The sequence below is a fragment of the Python bivittatus genome, unplaced genomic scaffold (assembly GCF_059951505.1).
Source record: "Python bivittatus isolate LINGU-HERP-01145 unplaced genomic scaffold, Pbiv_v1 ctg000020_np1212, whole genome shotgun sequence".
NCBI lineage: Eukaryota > Metazoa > Chordata > Lepidosauria > Squamata > Pythonidae > Python > Python bivittatus.
The window spans coordinates 86864835-86882190 of record NW_028277030.1 but is presented as its reverse complement, the minus strand read 5'-3'; the positions used below and the strand labels follow the sequence as shown (position 1 = coordinate 86882190).

General features: G+C 39.6%; 1 protein-coding gene across 2 annotated transcripts; it reads right to left on the bottom strand.

Moving 5' to 3' along the window:
* Nucleotides 1–2117: 2117 nt before the first annotated feature.
* On the bottom strand, nucleotides 2118–17254 carry FSAF1 (40S small subunit processome assembly factor 1). 2 transcript variants are annotated; one of them, XM_088143316.1, is made up of 7 exons: nucleotides 17056–17254; nucleotides 13132–13475; nucleotides 8402–8458; nucleotides 7200–7295; nucleotides 6101–6187; nucleotides 5823–5875; nucleotides 2118–2587 (listed from the first exon to the last, which is right to left on the bottom strand). In XM_088143316.1, exons 1-7 carry the CDS (start codon nucleotides 17252–17254, stop codon nucleotides 2518–2520), a joined length of 906 nt encoding a protein of 301 aa, XP_087999442.1. In that variant the 3' UTR covers nucleotides 2118–2517. The 2 variants fall into 2 exon arrangements, with proteins under 2 accessions (XP_087999442.1, XP_007441327.2); XM_007441265.4 differs by lacking the exon at nucleotides 2118–2587 and adding an exon at nucleotides 4821–5065.
* Between the last annotated feature and the right edge of the window lie 102 nt (nucleotides 17255–17356).

Sequence of the window (17356 nt, the reverse complement as noted above, 5' to 3'; positions counted from 1 at the left end):
TTCTCAGTTGGAGAATCAGAAGGACGTTCTTGTTTTAGACATGGGTAGGATTGCATCATGAATACAGAAATAAGAAAAGCAGGCTCCTTGTAAATCCCATATATCTAAAAAGAATTGCTTGAAGTTTGGTGGAGCCTCAGCTGCCGGGGAGAGGGCTGAAGTAGATTTCCCACTGTTACGCTCTGGTTCTTTGTCCAAACAAAAGCAGAATAAATGAGGCCAGAATTTTAAGAGTAAGAAAAACATCATGCTTATTTGCATTACAGTGGGGCAAAAAAGTATTTAGTCAGCCACCAATTGTGCAAGTTCTCCCATTTAAAAAGATGAGAGAGGCCTGTAATTTTCATCATAGGTATATTTCAACTATGAGAGACAAAATGGGGAAAAAATCCAGAAAATCACATTGTCTGATTTTTAAAGAATTTATTTGCAAATCATGGTGGAAAATAAGTATTTGGTCAATATCAGAAGTTCATCTCAATACTTTGTTATATATCCTTTGTTGGCAATGACAGAGGTCAAACATTTTCTGTAAGTCTTCACAAGGTTTTCACACACTGTTGCTGGTATTTTGGCCCATTCCTCCATGTAGATCTCCTCTAGAGCAGTGATGTTTTGGGGCTATCGCTGGGCAACATGGACTTTCAACTCGCTCCAAAGGTTTTCCTTGGGGTTGAGTTCTGGAGACTGGCTAGGCCACTCCAGGACCTTGAAATGCTTTTTATGAAGCCACTCCTTCGTTGCCCGGGCAGTGTGTTTGGGATCATTGTCATGCTGAAAGACCCAGCCATGTTTCATCTTCAATGCCAGTAGGTATGGTGTTCTTCTTCACAGTAGGTATGGTGTTCTTCTTCACAGTAGGTATGGTGTTCTTTGGATGCAACTCAGCATTCTCTCTCCTCCAAACACGACAAGTTGAGTTTAGACCAAAATGTTCTACTTTGGTTTCATCTGACCATATGACATTCTCCCAATCCTCTTCTGGATCATCCAAATGCTCTCTAGCAAACTTCAGACGGGCCCGGACATGTACTGGCTTAAGCAGGGGGACACGTCTGGCACTGCAGGATTTGAGTCCCTGGCGGCACAGTGTGTTACTGATGGTGGCCTTTGTTACTTTGGTCCCAGCTCTCTGCAGGTCACTCACTAGGTCCCCCCATGTGGTTCTGGGATTTTTGCTCACCATTCTTGTGATCATTTTGACCCCACAGGGTGAGATCTTGCATGGAGCCCTAGATCGAGGGAGATTATCAGTGGTCTTGTATGTCTTCCATTTTCTAATTATTGCTCCCACAGTTGATTTCTTCACACCAAGCTGCTTGCCTATTGCAGATTCAGTCTTCCCAGCCTGGTGCAGGTCTACAATTTTGTTTCTGGTGTCCTTCGACAGCTCTTTGGTCTTGGCCATAGTGGAGTTTGGAGTGTGACTGTTTGAGGTTGTGGACAGGTGTCTTTTATACTGATAACAAGGTCAAACAGGTGCCATTACTACAGGTAACGAGTGGAGGACAGAGGAGCCTCTTCAAGAAGTAGTTACAGGTCTGTGAGAGCCAGACATCTTGCTTGCTTGTAGGTGACCAAATACTTATTTTCCACCATGATTTGCAAATAAATTCTTTAAAAATCAGACAATGTGATTTTCTGGATTTCCCCCCCCCCATTTTGTCTCTCATAGTGACAATTTATGACAATTTCATCTATGATGAAAATTACAGGCCTTTCTCATCTTTTTAAGTGGGAGAACTTGCACAATTGGTGGCTGACTAAATACTTTTTTGCCCCACTGTATGTATAAAGGAGGCAGAATTCAGCCATCTGGAAGCTGCCTTACATCATATATTTGCCTATTGAGTGCATTATTTACTAGACTGGCAATGGCTCCATCCAGGGTCCTTCCAAATGGAGGGATAAAGAATAAAACATGGGATCTTCCACATTTAAAGCAGATGCTCTACTACTGAGATGTGCCTCATGCAACTTTACAGCGTGAATAGATTTCATGCCCTAGAACAGGGTTCCTCAACCTCAGCAACTTTAGGATGGGTGGACCTCAACTCCCAGAATTTCCCAGCCAGCATGGGGAATTCTGGGAGTTGAAGTCCACCCATCCTAAAGTTGCTGAGGTTGAGGAACCCTGCCCTAGAAGGTCCAGGAACAGAGCAGAGAGAGGAAGTCATCTTTGGGTGGCCGGGTTTCCTGTGATGATTCCAAGGAGCTGCCACGAGCACCATTCTTATGAAAGCTTGAAAACCACTAGGTTGGATTCTTGTTTCATCATCACTTTTAGTCAAAGGAGAACATCACAAAGGAGGGAGGTATCCAAATGTCCGTTCACGCTACCAGATCTGAGCTGTAACAAACAACCACTAGGTGGCCACAAAGAGATACAGAAAATTTAGATTCTTCACAGCCATCTAGTAGCCTTGTTTTTGCAGCTCAAATCCAGCAGACCTAATGCCTGTAAAGCACCTGACAGGATTCCACTAAAAAGTATTTCCGTTCTGAAATGTCAGTAGTTTAAGCATGAACTGATCTTGATCTTGGTTTGGAGAAAAAACAAACACATGGCCATTTCCTGTCCAAATTCCTGGATTAGGGAGACAGAAACCATATATAACGTTATATTTAGAAGAACTACAATGAATAGTTTCCCCAAATTGCAAATCTGAAATGATGAAATCTTTCCGAGAAATGACAGAGAAATTTTGAATCTTCAGGTCCAATGTGGGGCACAGACTACACTGAAGTTTATGTTCTTTGTGGAAGAGAAGAGTTATCTTAATACCTCACCGATATTCATCAAGAAAACTTTAGAAAGGAAGAACCTTTTCTATTGGGAACCAGCATATTTTACTCTTTAGTAGACAAGTTAACCTGGCTACTTTTGGACCCAAAATGCAGAAAGGTTTGGCGTACAGAAATAGAAAACAATGTTTCTTAATACTCTTATTCTCTCTCTTTTTTTTTTTTATCTGCGCTCAGCCGTTACCGACTCTGCAGTGACTGCTTGGACGAGTCCTTGCAGTTTTCAAGGCAATTGTTTCAGAAGTGGTTTGCCAGAGCCTCCTTCCTAGGGCAGAGCCCAGCTGGCGAGCGCAGGAGGCGGGTTTCCGTTGCTTCGCGCCCTTTTTGGGCGCGCATGGTTTTTCGCGCTTACCGGCAACTGCTCCCGGCTCCTTTTTGCAAGGCGCCGCCAGCATTTTTCCTCCCACCGGAGTGAGAGTACCCATTTATCTACTCATGTGAGTTTTTGAACTGTTGGGTTTACAGGAACTGGGGAGGAAACAGGAGCTCACCCTGCTAACGCGAAGGCTGGACTCGAACCGCTGAAGCGTCGACCATTTCTGGCCGGCAACTTTCAGCGTCATTAAGCCGCTGCGCCACCGCATCCCCCACCTTACTCTCTACTACCTTGTAAAAAAGGTGCATAAAAGTTTGATATAATCTGTTTCTTGTCTAGATGTTGAACTTCTATCATACCCAGAGAGTGTTAAAGCACAAAGGCAACATACAATAGTCAAACTGAGTAACATTTCTACCTTGCACCACTAAATAACTATTTAAGAGGATGCAGATCTGAGTAAATGGTGCCCTGTTTAGTTATTCCCTTAATTATCACATATTTTAACAGATCTGTATAATAACAAAAAATAACTTCTCTTCTGCAAAATGTTGCTTGCCTTTTTTCTTTGAGATGGTTGAAAGCAGAAAAAGATATCTTTTTCTGAGTTCATTTGCAGTCTGGGCATCATCTATTGCCATACTAGAACTGAGGTACACAAAGGCCCTAGGACTGTAGATGCTCAAAAGACTTGGAAGTAATATCCCCATTGAGAACTCCATATACTGTTGTCAAATTATGTATTTTTTTAATGTGTCAGAAGGAAAAATTTATTAAATACTTAACTGGAGAATAATCCTATTAAAAATTAGATCACATTTAGTTTTTGTTCTGGCCCCATCTACTACTCTGGGGAGCGCAGCCACCTATACACTAGATAAAGGCCAAGCAAAGCCTTCAATCCAAAACTGTTGGGCACTCAGCTCTATGACAAGAACATGTAACCTTTTCCTAGGTTGTTCTTGTTTTTCCCCCCCAAAACAATGAGAAGTTCTACTTAAGAATTTATTAAAAAAAAAAGTTATACTTTGGTCCCACCTTTTTCATATATAGCTCAAGGTAGTGAACGTACCCAATCCTCCTGCCTCCTATGTTTCCCACAACAACAACCTTGCAAGGTAGATTGGGCTGAAAGAGTGACTGGCCCAAAGTCACCCAACCAGCTTTCATGCTTAAGGCAGGCCTAGAACTCACCGTCTCCTGGTTTCTAGGCCAGCCCCTTCCTCACTACACCAAACTGGTTCTCCTAGCATGAAATGTTATAATGCTATAAGTGAAACAGGAATGTTGCCAGCATTTTAAGATGTACCAAAGCCCTCTGAAATGGGAACCTAAATACTAAACACTAGATTGTTCCTCAAGGTCAATGCGGCAGGCAAAGTTTTAAAAATAGATCAAGAGTATCATAGAGGAATCCAGATGAAGCCCTAAAGAGTCATCCTCAGAGAAAGAACTGTAGAAAATGTAATGAATTCAGAGCAATTAAACAAAATATTTTCTTGTGTATACACTAATTTCAGGTTAAAACTTTCTGATGAACTCTGCCCATATTCTTCAACATATATGTTGGTAACTTGTTCAGTGGTACACAATTATGCAGTTCAGATAACTTTTGCAAAGTTTTGTTTTCAGATGTGTTTCTCATTATTGCACACTAATCAACAATACACTATTGAACTAAATTCAGATTACACATGGAATCTTTAAATGAGCCTTTATTTTATTTTTAAAAAAGGAACAATTAGATTTTTTTTTTTTAATAAAAGGGGTTAATTTGTTATAGAGTTTGTTCATCCTATTCTGTGTTCAACGTAAGCTCATTTACTCAACTTGGAAGATTTGATCTTCCTTATGTCACAACTATGAAGAATCAAAGTTCCATTTTTAAATTTTCCCATTCGTCCTGTTGGCAATATATTCTGTTTTGTCGTCTTCTTGGATTTTCTGTTTTTTTAAAGAGAAAACATGCATTTGTGTATATGTGTACGTTTATATACTGACTGATTTTATATTATGTGCCATCAAGTCGGCATTGACTCTTAATGACCATATGGATAGATTTTCTCCATGGTATGTTTCTACACACACACACACACACACAAAACAAATGGAATCATAACTGTTTCTAGAGTTTGGCAACAAAAGTTTTAAAATAAATACATATTTTAATCACAATTATTTCAACATTTTGTACTGAAGTGTTTTCAAAACTGAATCCTGTTTTGGTATGTAGGACTTCATGAAAAACTAAAATCAGAATCCAATAAACTATTTGGATTTTGTACTCAAATAGCAGCTCTGTATGCAACCAGTCTGATGTTCCAAGAAAAAAGATATTTACCTGTCTTGTGTGCAATGCTAGGCACCAATGTGTGCAATGCCCTTCCTTCCCTCTGGCGCTGCAGTAGGGAAGTCACAGCCATCTGCCCGCATTTTCAAACTAACAAGAAATCCCCCTAAAACTGAACCATTGTTTACATTTGCCAAAACTATCAAGTACCATTCACCCACAAACACTTGCTACTCTCTCCTTACACTCTGCACACAGTAATAAAGGAGAGGCTAAAGGCTCAGTCCCTTAATGTCAAAACTACAGTCTTGTTTAGCATTTGATGTGGAAAAGCTTAATAAGCAAAAACAAAAATAAAAAAAAATCAATTTATTACATCTTGTTTATATAAGATTGAAAATATTGACTCACCTCTCTTCGTGCCCTCTTTTCTTTCTCCTCTTGAGTGAATCAGATTTATTTTCCTGTTAATGGACAGCAATAAGAATATTTTAGTTGGTCATTCACCACATTTTGCATAAATCAAACATGGCTCCCAAATGCAGTGGAGATTGGCTGAGTACTACAGATCTGTTGCTATAGTTGTCCTGTAGGTAAAGGCATAGCCCAGGTCCCACTAGAAAGTATTGTACGAGGGCTTTCCTATTGAATTTTACATTTGATTTTTATCTGAAACATTTCATACAAACCACCATATTTTCTTTCTTCTTTGCTGCTTGCTTTTCTTTGATTTGTTCTTGGAGAATTTTGTAGTTCACATATTCCTTTTTTGGAGGCTGCAACAAGAGTTTAATAACTCATTTCAGAAATTTTTAAAAAATACACCAACAAATGTAAAAAAAAAAGTTCATACTGATAGTACAGCCATGTACAAAAATGGTTCTTTAAATGCTAAAATATCTTGATTCTTTCAATAGAAAGGTGGTTAAAATAAGTCTTATCAATGATGTAGCTATGATCTTTGGGAATATGGCTATTTATGAGTCGATTAGCAATTCATAATCACTGTTCTGACGTCTTTCAATAGATGGGATGCTCTGAGACAACATTATGTAGACACTGTTTTGACAGAAATGCAAATACCACCTTCCCTATTTCTTAAATCTTGATGTGAATGCGTTGCTGGCAATACAAATTCAAAGAAGCACAAAGCTGTATTATGTAAGATTTGTAAATATGTTTAATACAAACACAAAATTTTTTTAACAGTTACGCAACCACCACATGTCATGACTCACATTTGCAGGTTAAGAACTACCATATATACTTGTAGATAAGCTGAGAATATCAGGTGCCAATTCACCCAAAAAATCAAGTTTGACTTATCTGCATATGGGCTTATCTATGAGTATATATGATAATACTTTTAAAAAGTATTTTAAAGTACCGTATTTCCCATATATACTCATGGATAAGCCCATCCGTGGATAAGCCACCCTTAAATTTTTAACCAAAATTCCATAAAAAATGGTGGGTTGGCTTACCCGTGGGTGGCACATTTTTCATGATACTTTGGTTAAAAATTCAAGGGTTGGCTTGTATATTTGGTACTACTAGTTTTCAAATCTTAAAAGGCATTTAATATAGAAAACTCTGGATGAAGAATGTTACATTGATCGCCCACAATTTACTTCTGAAATCTCCCCCCGCCAACCCCGCCATGGACCCTGTGATTGGGTACATGTCCATTTGAGGAAAAACAGCCAAAGGGTTTGGTAGACAGGAAAGTTTAAGGATAAAGTCTCTTCTTTTGTAAATCACCTATTGACTGACAATAAAGTGTCATACCTTTGCCCCCAACATGATAGCACGTTCTTGCTCCAAACCCCGCTGTTCTTTCTTTGTAAATCCTGTAATACCAAGACGGTGTACTTCCAAGCGGGCCTAAAGCATTTCAAAAACAGTTAACTTTTTCTTTGGCCTTTTGTAATTCTGCTTTCCAAGAAATACAAACATACAATTTGAGGTTGTCATAGGAAATTCATTTGAAGAATTGTATAACACACCATGCCACCATGTTGTGTAAACAGAATAAATTTTCTATACCTGGTTTCACAGACAATAAAAACTTGAGTCTCCAAATCAACATTCATCAGACTCAAACGTAATGGCAAAATGTTATTTTAGACTTCGCTCCTGAATAACGGACAAACTGATACACTCTGGCGTAATCTGCATCGTAACAGATCTTTTTATGTTATTTGTGTTGATTTATGTCATTTGGGTCATTACATAAAAAGGTCAGGTACTGTAATGGTCTGTGAGAATGTCCTTGAGAGACAGGAAGAGGAGCTGCAGACTAGACAATGGTCAGATAAGAGGCAACTTAGCCCGCAGAAGGAATATGGGTGTGGCAAATGTCTCAGAAGGGACCATCCTTAGTTTCTTGGACTGTAAAGGCATACATTCCCCCCACCCAGCCAATTGAGCTTTCATTGTTTATAAAACAATGGCATCACCTTAGTGAACACTCTAGGAGATGATTAGAGGCTGACAGGCTAGTGGGCATCCTGTTATTTGAAGCTCAGGAACTTTCTGTGTGATGGGCAGATACGGGATGTGAGGGTAGGCCACCTGAAGGTTCAGCAAGGACTGGAATTCCTTTTTCTGGAGGTATTCTATGCAGGATTTCAGGTTTCCATCCAGATTCTTGATACAACAGTTCACCCACTTCAGCTATAGATTGGTGTCCCTGTCTTTGTTCATCTTGGGAATGTTGGGAAACAGGAAGCATGTGGTAGATTTGCCATTGGGAAACCCTCTACTGTCAAGAATCTAACAAGGGGTCCATGAGCACATGGTTCTGGTTTCAGACCTAAAATATTGCAGACTTTCCTAAATCATTGTGGAAAGTCTGCTTCATGAAAGAAAAACCCGGTAGGTTTGGGGCCTGGTCATCGATCTTTTTCCTCATCTAGGGACAATTCTACCTCCTCTCCATCTCACTCCATGCCATCTACATACCTTTAAACACACATAAAATAACTTACTTTTTCCAAGTTAAATTCTTGGGTGTCCATACATGTTTCTTCAGCAGCCGTTTTTGCCTAGATACAATTTACAGCAAGATTTTTGAATATGATAATGGTTCCAAAATTCTTAAGATAGAAAACTATATTATTTAAACAAACACACGAATATTATTATAATAGATATATTCCTGACAGTAAGTCTCACTGAATTCAATGGGACTTTTGAACATATACAACAGACTTGCTGTGGATCTTAAAAATCTTAAATGAGGTATGTACAAAGACTAATTTTTAATAGTTTTCTTTATTGTTTTGTAGCTTTTGTAAGCTGAATATTCTTGATGCAAAGTTGTTACACAAGTATACACAAACAGAATTTAAGCTTACAGAACTTAAGAACTTAAACAGGAATATTAATAAAGCATGTAATATGCTTTATTATATTAAACTGAAGAATTACACACTCTTAAATTTGTAGAATTATGCTTTTTAACACCTGACACCTGGGAAAATATACATATTAACTTGGTCTGCTGAAAAATGAAGAAACTGGAATGTAATTATGTACACACAAAAGCCTTGATTTTCCCCGTGAGAACTTACATATTATGCAAATGGGGTTTAAAAGGATGGGCCTAAAGGAAAATGGAGAGATAACAATCCTCATATAAAGTTTGTTTTATTATTACAAGAGCCAGTTTGGCATAGTGGTTAAAGCACTAGGCTAGAAAGTGGGAGACTGTGAATTCTAGTCCTGCCTTAGGCATGAAGCCAGCCACTCTTTCTCAGCCCTAGGAAGGAGGCAATGGCAAAGCACTTCTGATAAATGCTGCCAAGAAAACTGCATGGGCTTGTCTAGGCAGTCCTGAGGAGACAAGACTGACTTGAAGGCACTCCCCCCCTTCCGCCAAAGCTTATTATAATTGGGGATTGTAGGGCATGGTGAAAAATGAACTATATCACTGAATGTGGGAGAACAGCATAACTAATATCAAAGTCTTTGTGCGATGCTCAATTCAGGTGATAGCTCTTCAACTAGTCACATCCCTATCTAAAGAAAATCTCAAGTATGCTAATAATTGGTACAGGCCGGCCTGTACCAAATCTGATCAGAAAAGAGAGGACTTGTTTAGCAACTAGGATGTAGCAGGATGACAACACAGATACTGGCCCAGTTTACATGTGGCAATCAGGTATTAGCATTTTAAGTATTAGTGTTTCACCAGCATTAACTATAAAATATTCACTAGCACATCTTCATTTCCCCTCATCAGGTACAGCATGAGGAAACATTTCTTTTTGTTTCCAATTTCTTTTAACCACAACCTAAACTTTTAACCATAATTAACCTTAACTTTGGTCAATTCAAACACGGCATTATCATACCACACAGGCTGGATCTAGAATAAACCCTCCTTAGAGAAAACTGCAGGAAAACTTCTAATATAGTAGGGCATTTCTGCTGGTAGAACAGAAGACATGGATGTATTCACCAGTTTCTTCCTTTCTCTGAGACCAATTCCCTCTCCAGTAGAGTGGGAGACATGGACCCAAAGAGAAAAATCTGTGAAAAACGGCTTCTCCATGATGGGAACATTTTGACTGAACTGAGCCCTTTCTGCAGGATGCTCCTATTGGAGCAATGAAAACGCATCCAACTTGAAATTGTTTTTTTTTTAAAAACTAATTGCACTAAAGACAAACTGTTGCTCTATGTTTGGGCATGATGAGTTAAACTAAAAAGGGCAAAATCTTCTGAATTGCCTCATTCTGACCACATCTAAAGATCTGAGAGGGAAGCAGATGCCCTAGCTCTTGGTGGCTTGCTTGCATAAACGTAAACCATGATTTGCATCAGATCCCTTTCGAATGCACTACTGAAACATACCTGCAGTGTATTTCAAAGCTTTTGTGGAGATGAGGAATTGCGGTTTTCATTAGTAAACCTAGTGGGCAACATCTGGTGTGCTACTGACATGGACTGTAGCATCTGCAATTCCTCCTTTCCCTTCTCCTGCCCTGTCATGTCTTTGTGAGCATGAGGGGAGGTTTGATCTGTCCCTTATTACAGTACGACCTGCTCTGGAAGCCTTTAAAGATGAAGGCTGAGATACAAACAGAACTCTACTAAAGGCACACTGTGATTGCAGTCCTGTGCTTGCTTGTGTAATGTATACACCTATAAAAGGGTTTTATAACAATTGCTTTAAAAACTTGTTTCTGGAACGAGATAGGTAATAAATAAATACAATAGAAGTACCCCAGTCCTACTAATAATAAAATGGCTCAGGGGGACGGGATGAGTCCACTTATGGATCTTATGTTTATGCAAAATGTCATGTGCTCAAAACATTCTTGAACCTGACTCCATCTGTTCCTAGTCCAGAACAAAATACCTGTATTCTGGAATTTCATCCTGAGCTCAGAACAACATGGGGCGTTTTATATCATGCTGTTTCACTTGTTTTGAGTGCCTTATTTGTTTTTAAGTTCTCTAAGCCAGGAAGACTTAGTGTGTTAGGCAATAAAACAGGCAATATTTTCAATCTTGCTGCCATTAGTTACAATACCCAAAGCAAGAGAAAGCTGGAGAATGAGGAAGAGTCATTAAGTACATGTTCACAGACTGAGAATGATTTTTGCTGTAAGAAGAAAACTGTTGCCTTTCGGCCCGATAGGTTGAAATTTTGATGCATTTAAATTAATTCCTTTGGGGAGGTTACATGTCTTGGGTGCTAAAGAAAAAGTTGCAGTTGTGTTATGCTTCTTTTTCAAACAAGTTGCCAAATGCAAAAGTGTGCATTGTGCAAGTGTATTACACATAGTGCAATATACTGTTGAGCTAGGAGGGCTGATTTTTTTTTTTTATTATTGTGTTGTTGAAGTGAATCCATTGCTGGCCTCAGTTCTGTTGTTGCTTATGCAGGCTGTGTGCATAAGTGTGCTTAACTGGTGTTCCCTTGTTTGCTACAGAAATGTATTTATTTTTAATTAAGAATAATTAACTTAGTTTTGCATCAGGGTAGGTAGCAGGTCATATGCATCATGGATTACTACTTAAGATGAATATTTTTTTCATTTTGTGTAAGCCTCTAATGATTGTCAACATGTTCTATAAATTATTAAACATATGTGATTCCATAGTCAGTAAACTGGCATAGATTAAAGGAATACAGCAACAGTCATCACTGTGGACAAGTATTTAATTATTATTCCAGTTCTATTCCTCTGTTTATAACGCTCCTTGGAATATTTACATAATGTGAACCAGTGCTCCAAAGCTTTAAACACTTGACTATAAAACTTGTCTGTGCCCCAGAACATCTAAGAGGGAGGAGGGGTAATAAGATTGTAATTATCTGTTGAAAAGAAGGTCGGAAGTCATTCATATATTTCTAAACTTTAGTTTTTTTCTTTTCTGTTTCTTGTACTTTTTTCTTTCTCTCTCTCTCTCTCTCTCTCCCCCCCCTTTTGATTAGTCTTTTATTCTATGTAAAATTCTTAATAAACATAATTAAAAAAAATTGTCTGTGCCCCAGAAGCTGATGGTAAAACTCTGGTAATTAAAGTCTTAATTCTTTTGAAATACTGGTATTTGACAACAACAACAATCATTTGAATTCTACTGAACTACCTGTTTATGAGTCAGCCCCAAACCAGTTTCTTAACAGGTGGGTCCCATGTTGCAGTTCTAGATTTAAAATAGATACCAGGATAGAATAGGCTAGAAATTAAGAACCAGACTAGCCTGATCCCTTGATAATTCCCATCTTCTCCTGTCAGCAAGATTTTGGAAGAATGTTTAAACAGAAAAATTCCTGTCAACTGATTAGATTCGGTACTGGACCTCAAAAGCCAGGAGAGAGATCATAAAATATATGTGCAGTATACACATATAGAGCAATAATATAGTAGAAAAGAAGAGTATTTTATTTCAGTTTCCCACAGCTGCTATTATCCACGGAAGTCCAGTAAGCTCCACTGAGTGCTCTGGTTTGAACAAACTTTACCTTGTCTTAAGAAGCTGAAATACAAGTATAGCTTTGCCTACCTACTCATCTTGTTTGCAAGCACAAGCTAATCAAAGTCTCCTACTTTATTTGATATGGAAAATTATGACTAGTAACTTAGCTTTTTCTAAAGAAAATAATTTTAGGTCTACCAAATCTAGGCTGCAAAAATTCATTCAATCAAGAGATGGAAGCAAAAGGATACATAAACATCTACATGTTTTGTTACTGTCTGAGTGGTCATGTGGACTTCTGCAGACCAGATCAGGAAGCACAGTTCCAAGCTGACTTAACATATGGAGCTGTTCTGAAGTTGGTACGGCATCTCAACCTCAAACAAAATGGGAAGCTATGAATTAATCAGAAGCTTCCTGATGTGACTACTCATCTTGCAAAGAGAAAAGGGGCTGTGTGTTGAGGCAGAATGTTTATTCACATCTCAGCTTGCAACTAAACCACAGTATAATTTTAACACTGAATAAATTTATTTACGAATACTGTGTATTGAAAGATTCTGATACAATAAAACAGGCTTGTAAATGGTCATTTGCTTAGCCAGCAGAGTAAATTCCCGAAATGAAAAGACCTTTCTTTCTCCCTGGTTATCTGGTGACAATGTAGGCAGCCAGGCAGACCAGTAATGCTTTCAAGGCGATTTGCAATTATTTTTGAGAAACGCCTTTTAGAAACTGAATGTCCTACTTCTAAACATGAAGGAATTAAATAAGAATGCCTTACCTTTGACTCATCACCTTCAGAGATTTCAAGTTTAGCTTTCTTCTTTCTGTGTCGACCATGAAATGTCACAACTTCAATCTGCACTGCCTTTTCTTCTTGGGCACTTTTGAATGGGAGAGGATTAGGGGAACTGGATCCTGAGACACACTTTTTCTGATTAACACCTGCCAGTTCATCTTTCAGATTGTCAAAGAAGCTGGAGACACTTTTCCTCTTGCCTGAAAAAGGTATACCAGGTTCAGGACTGACAAGTGATACAGCAGGGTTGGCAGCAGCTGTTGTTATCCGTTGAGAGCGTCTTTTCTCGCTCCTTTTCTTTTTGCATTCATCTGGTGATGATTCGCCTATAGTTTAAAAGCAAACATGTGTTCATCTCCTTGTTCAACTCAACCCAGAAAGATCTAAATATCCTATTTTTTTGAATATTTAAATTAGACTGATTTTTTACTTTTAACAAACAAAAATCATACAAAACACCTCCCACTTAAGTGGGTAGCAATGTCCTCACTCTATCTTATGGTCAAATCTGGATAGCTTCAGGATTCAATGTTCACATTCACAAATTGCAGTATTAAGTGCCACCAATATGGTCTCAACCACATAGGTAAGATTTTCTCCAGGATGATCTGTCCTCAATCTGGTCTTTTAGGACTCTCAATGGTGCATTCTTTGCTATTGTAATCAAGTCCATTCACCTTGTTGCCTGCCTGCCTGCCTCTTTTTCTCTTTCTTTCCACTTTTCCCAGCATTTCAGACTTCTCAAGGGAGCTGAGTCTTCACGTAATGTGCCCAGAGTATTATAGCTGGATATTATTATTATTTGTACCTCAAGTAAGAACTTGGGATTGACTTGTTCTATGATCTATTTGTTTGTTTTCTTGGCTATTTTTGGTGATCTCAAAAGTCTTTTCCAACACAATTTCCCACCAATCACGCTAAGCCATTTTGTTTTACTTTTAAATATACTTCTTATACGGTTCTGTATGTTGTTAGAAAATTCTTGATTCTGGTAAGGATTTTAAAAAGTTATCTACTGTAAACAATTGGGCAGACTAGCCTGGGTGGCACAGGTGATAGATTCTACTTTTATGCAGAATGTTTTCACAAGTATTATCATGGGTGCCATGTATAGTGAACATTGTATAGCGAGCATTGAAGATGTTACCTAGCCAGGTAACAAAATATTTGCAAGAAAGCAACCAAGCTCAGAGAACCCCAAGGACTCCACAGTGAACATTTTGCACATATGTATGAACTAACGAATGTATGAATCACAGCAGATGCCAGCATCTTACTGTGCTTGGGTGACCTCGAAAAAGCTAAGCAGACTTGGATCTGCTTACTACTTGGGTGAGAGACCACCAGGAAATTTCTAGGCTAAACTAAAAAGCATACTGGGAGAAGCCAATGGAAAGGCACTTCTATATAGTTGCCATGAAAGCAGAAGCATTTTTGTGTACTCACTAGGAAGTGAGCTCAACCAGCAAAAGACCTTTTCTTTTTATATGTATTCAGATATATATAAATTCATATTTATGTTAATTGTATTGTGTTTAAGCTTTACCTAAATATGTTAACAGGTGTTACTCTACAGTTGAACATTTTAATTTGTTTAAAAATATTTTATAGCCTTGACACTGTCGATGTACAGTGAGGCAAAAAAGTATTTAGTCAGCCACCAATTGTGCAAGTTCTCCCACTTAAAAAGATGAGAGAGGCCTGTAATTTTCATCATAGGTATACCTCAACTATGAGAGACAAAATGAGAAAAAAAATCCAGAAAATCACGTTGTCTGATTTTTAAAGAATTTATTTGCAAATCATGGTGGAAAATAAGTATTTGGTCACCTACAAATAAGCAAGATGTCTGGCTCTCACAGACCTGTAACTACTACGTTAAGGGGCTCCTCTGTCCTCCACTCGTTACCTGTAGTAATGGCACCTGTTTGACCTTGTTATCAGTATAAAAGACTCCTGTCCACAACCTCAAACAGTCACACTCCAAGCTCCACTATGGCCAAGACCAAAGAGCTGTCGAAGGACACCAGAAACAAAATTGTAGACCTGCAGCAGACTGGGAAGACTGAATCTGCAATAGGCAAGCAGCTTGGTGTGAAGAAATCAACTGTGGGAGCAATAATTAGAAAATGGAAGACATACAAGACCACTGATAATCTCCCTCGATCTGGGGTTCCACGCAAGATCTTACCCTGTGGGGTCAAAATGATCACAAGAACGGTGAGCAAAAATCCCAGAACCACACGGGGGGACCTAGTGAATGACCTGCAGAGAGCTGGGACCAAAGTAACAAAGGCTACCATCAGTAACACACTACGCGGCCAGGGACTCAAATCCTGCAGTGCCAGACGTGTCCCCCTGCTTAAGCCAGTACATGTCCGGGCCCGTCTGAAGTTTGCTAGAGAGCATTTGGATGATCCAGAAGAGGATTGGGAGAATGTCATATGGTCAGATGAAACCAAAGTAGAATGTTTTGGTCTAAACTCAACTCGTCGTGTTTGGAGGAGAGAGAATGCTGAGTTGCATCCAAAGAACACCATACCTACTGTGAAGCATGGGGATGGAAACATCATGCTTTGGGGCTGTTTTTCTGCAAAGGACCAGGACGATTGATCCGTGTAAAGGAAAGAATGAATGGGGCCATGTATCGTGAGATTTTGAGTGAACACCTCCTTCCATCAGCAAGGGCATTGAAGATGAAATGTGGCTGGGTCTTTCAGCATGACAATGATCCCAAACACACCACCCGGGCAACGAAGGAGTGGCTTCGTAAGAAGCATTTCAAGGTCCTGGAGTGGCCTAGCCAGTCTCCAGTTCTCAACCCCATGGAAAACCTTTGGAGGGAGTTGGAAGTCCGTGTTGCCCAGCGACAGCCCCAAAACATCACTGCTCTAGAGGAGATCTGCATGGAGGAATGGGCCAAAATACCAGCAACAGTGTGTGAAAACCTTGTGAAGACTTACAGAAAACGTTTGACCTCTGTCATTGCCAACAAAGGATATATAACAAAGTATTGAGATGAACTTTTGATATTGACCAAATACTTATTTTCCACCATGATTTGCAAATAAATTCTTTAAAAATCAGACAATGTGATTTTCTGGATTTTTTCCCCCATTTTGTCTCTCATAGTTGAGGTATACCTATGATGAAAATTACAGGCCTCTCTCATCTTTTTAAGTGGGAGAACTTGCACAATTGGTGGCTGACTAAATACTTTTTTGCCCCACTGTAGGTGCTTGGAACAGTGAAGAACACAGAACTTTCCATAAGAACTTAAATGAGATCTATACAGATCTAAATTCATAGAATATTCAGAATAATTCACCTACTGTATCTCCTTACACATCACTGAGCACAGGCAACACACCAAACGTGAAAACAGTAACTGTATGATTGGCTTCTTTAAAAATAATTTGCACGCGTGGAACTGCCAGGATACCGAAATTAGGGCCTTGGGGTAAGGATTTGGAACAGGGTTTCTGTACAGAATGAGTAAAAGATGGATCCCATGGAAAATCTGTTATCTTGTTGCTTGAAAGTTCTTTTAGTTTTATGGGTCTAGTCAAAACTGGCTGGTTTCCATGGCCGGAAAGTGCTTTAAGTAGGCTTCTCCTTGGCTTAAAGAACTAAAACCATTAATAAAACACTAATACGTGAAGGCTTCCCAGTCCTTCAACATTCATTTCTACCAACTCCCCTTGTTTCCAGCATTCATTTCGTTGCACAAGCCCCTTGCCCCGCAGAAATGTTGTTAGCATTTGCAGCAGGAGGTGGCTAAGAATCCGGAACGGGAACAAACAAGGGGAGAGGGGGTGGCACGAGAAGAGGGGTGGGGGGGAAGCGACACCGAAACCCGTGGGCCCTGGCAAAGCCAGATTCGGAGACGCGCGGCTCCTCACCCACCGAAGTCATACAGGGAACCGAGGACGGTGTCCAGCAGCCGTTCTGCAAAAGCGGAATCCTCCCTCTCGTCCGCATCTTCGGCCGGCGGGCTCTGCCCGCGCGCGCTTCCAACCATGTCGCGCCTCTCTTTGCCCCTTCCCTTCCCTTCCCCAAAGGCGATCACCGCCCCAGCAGAGGTTTGGCCCCGCACGAGTACCATCGTCCCCAAGATGGCGGCGGCCGCCGGGTACTTCCGCCCTTCTCCCACGAGTGACAGATTCCCTTCTTCGGGCTTGGCTGAGAGCAAGGCGGCGAGGGCGTC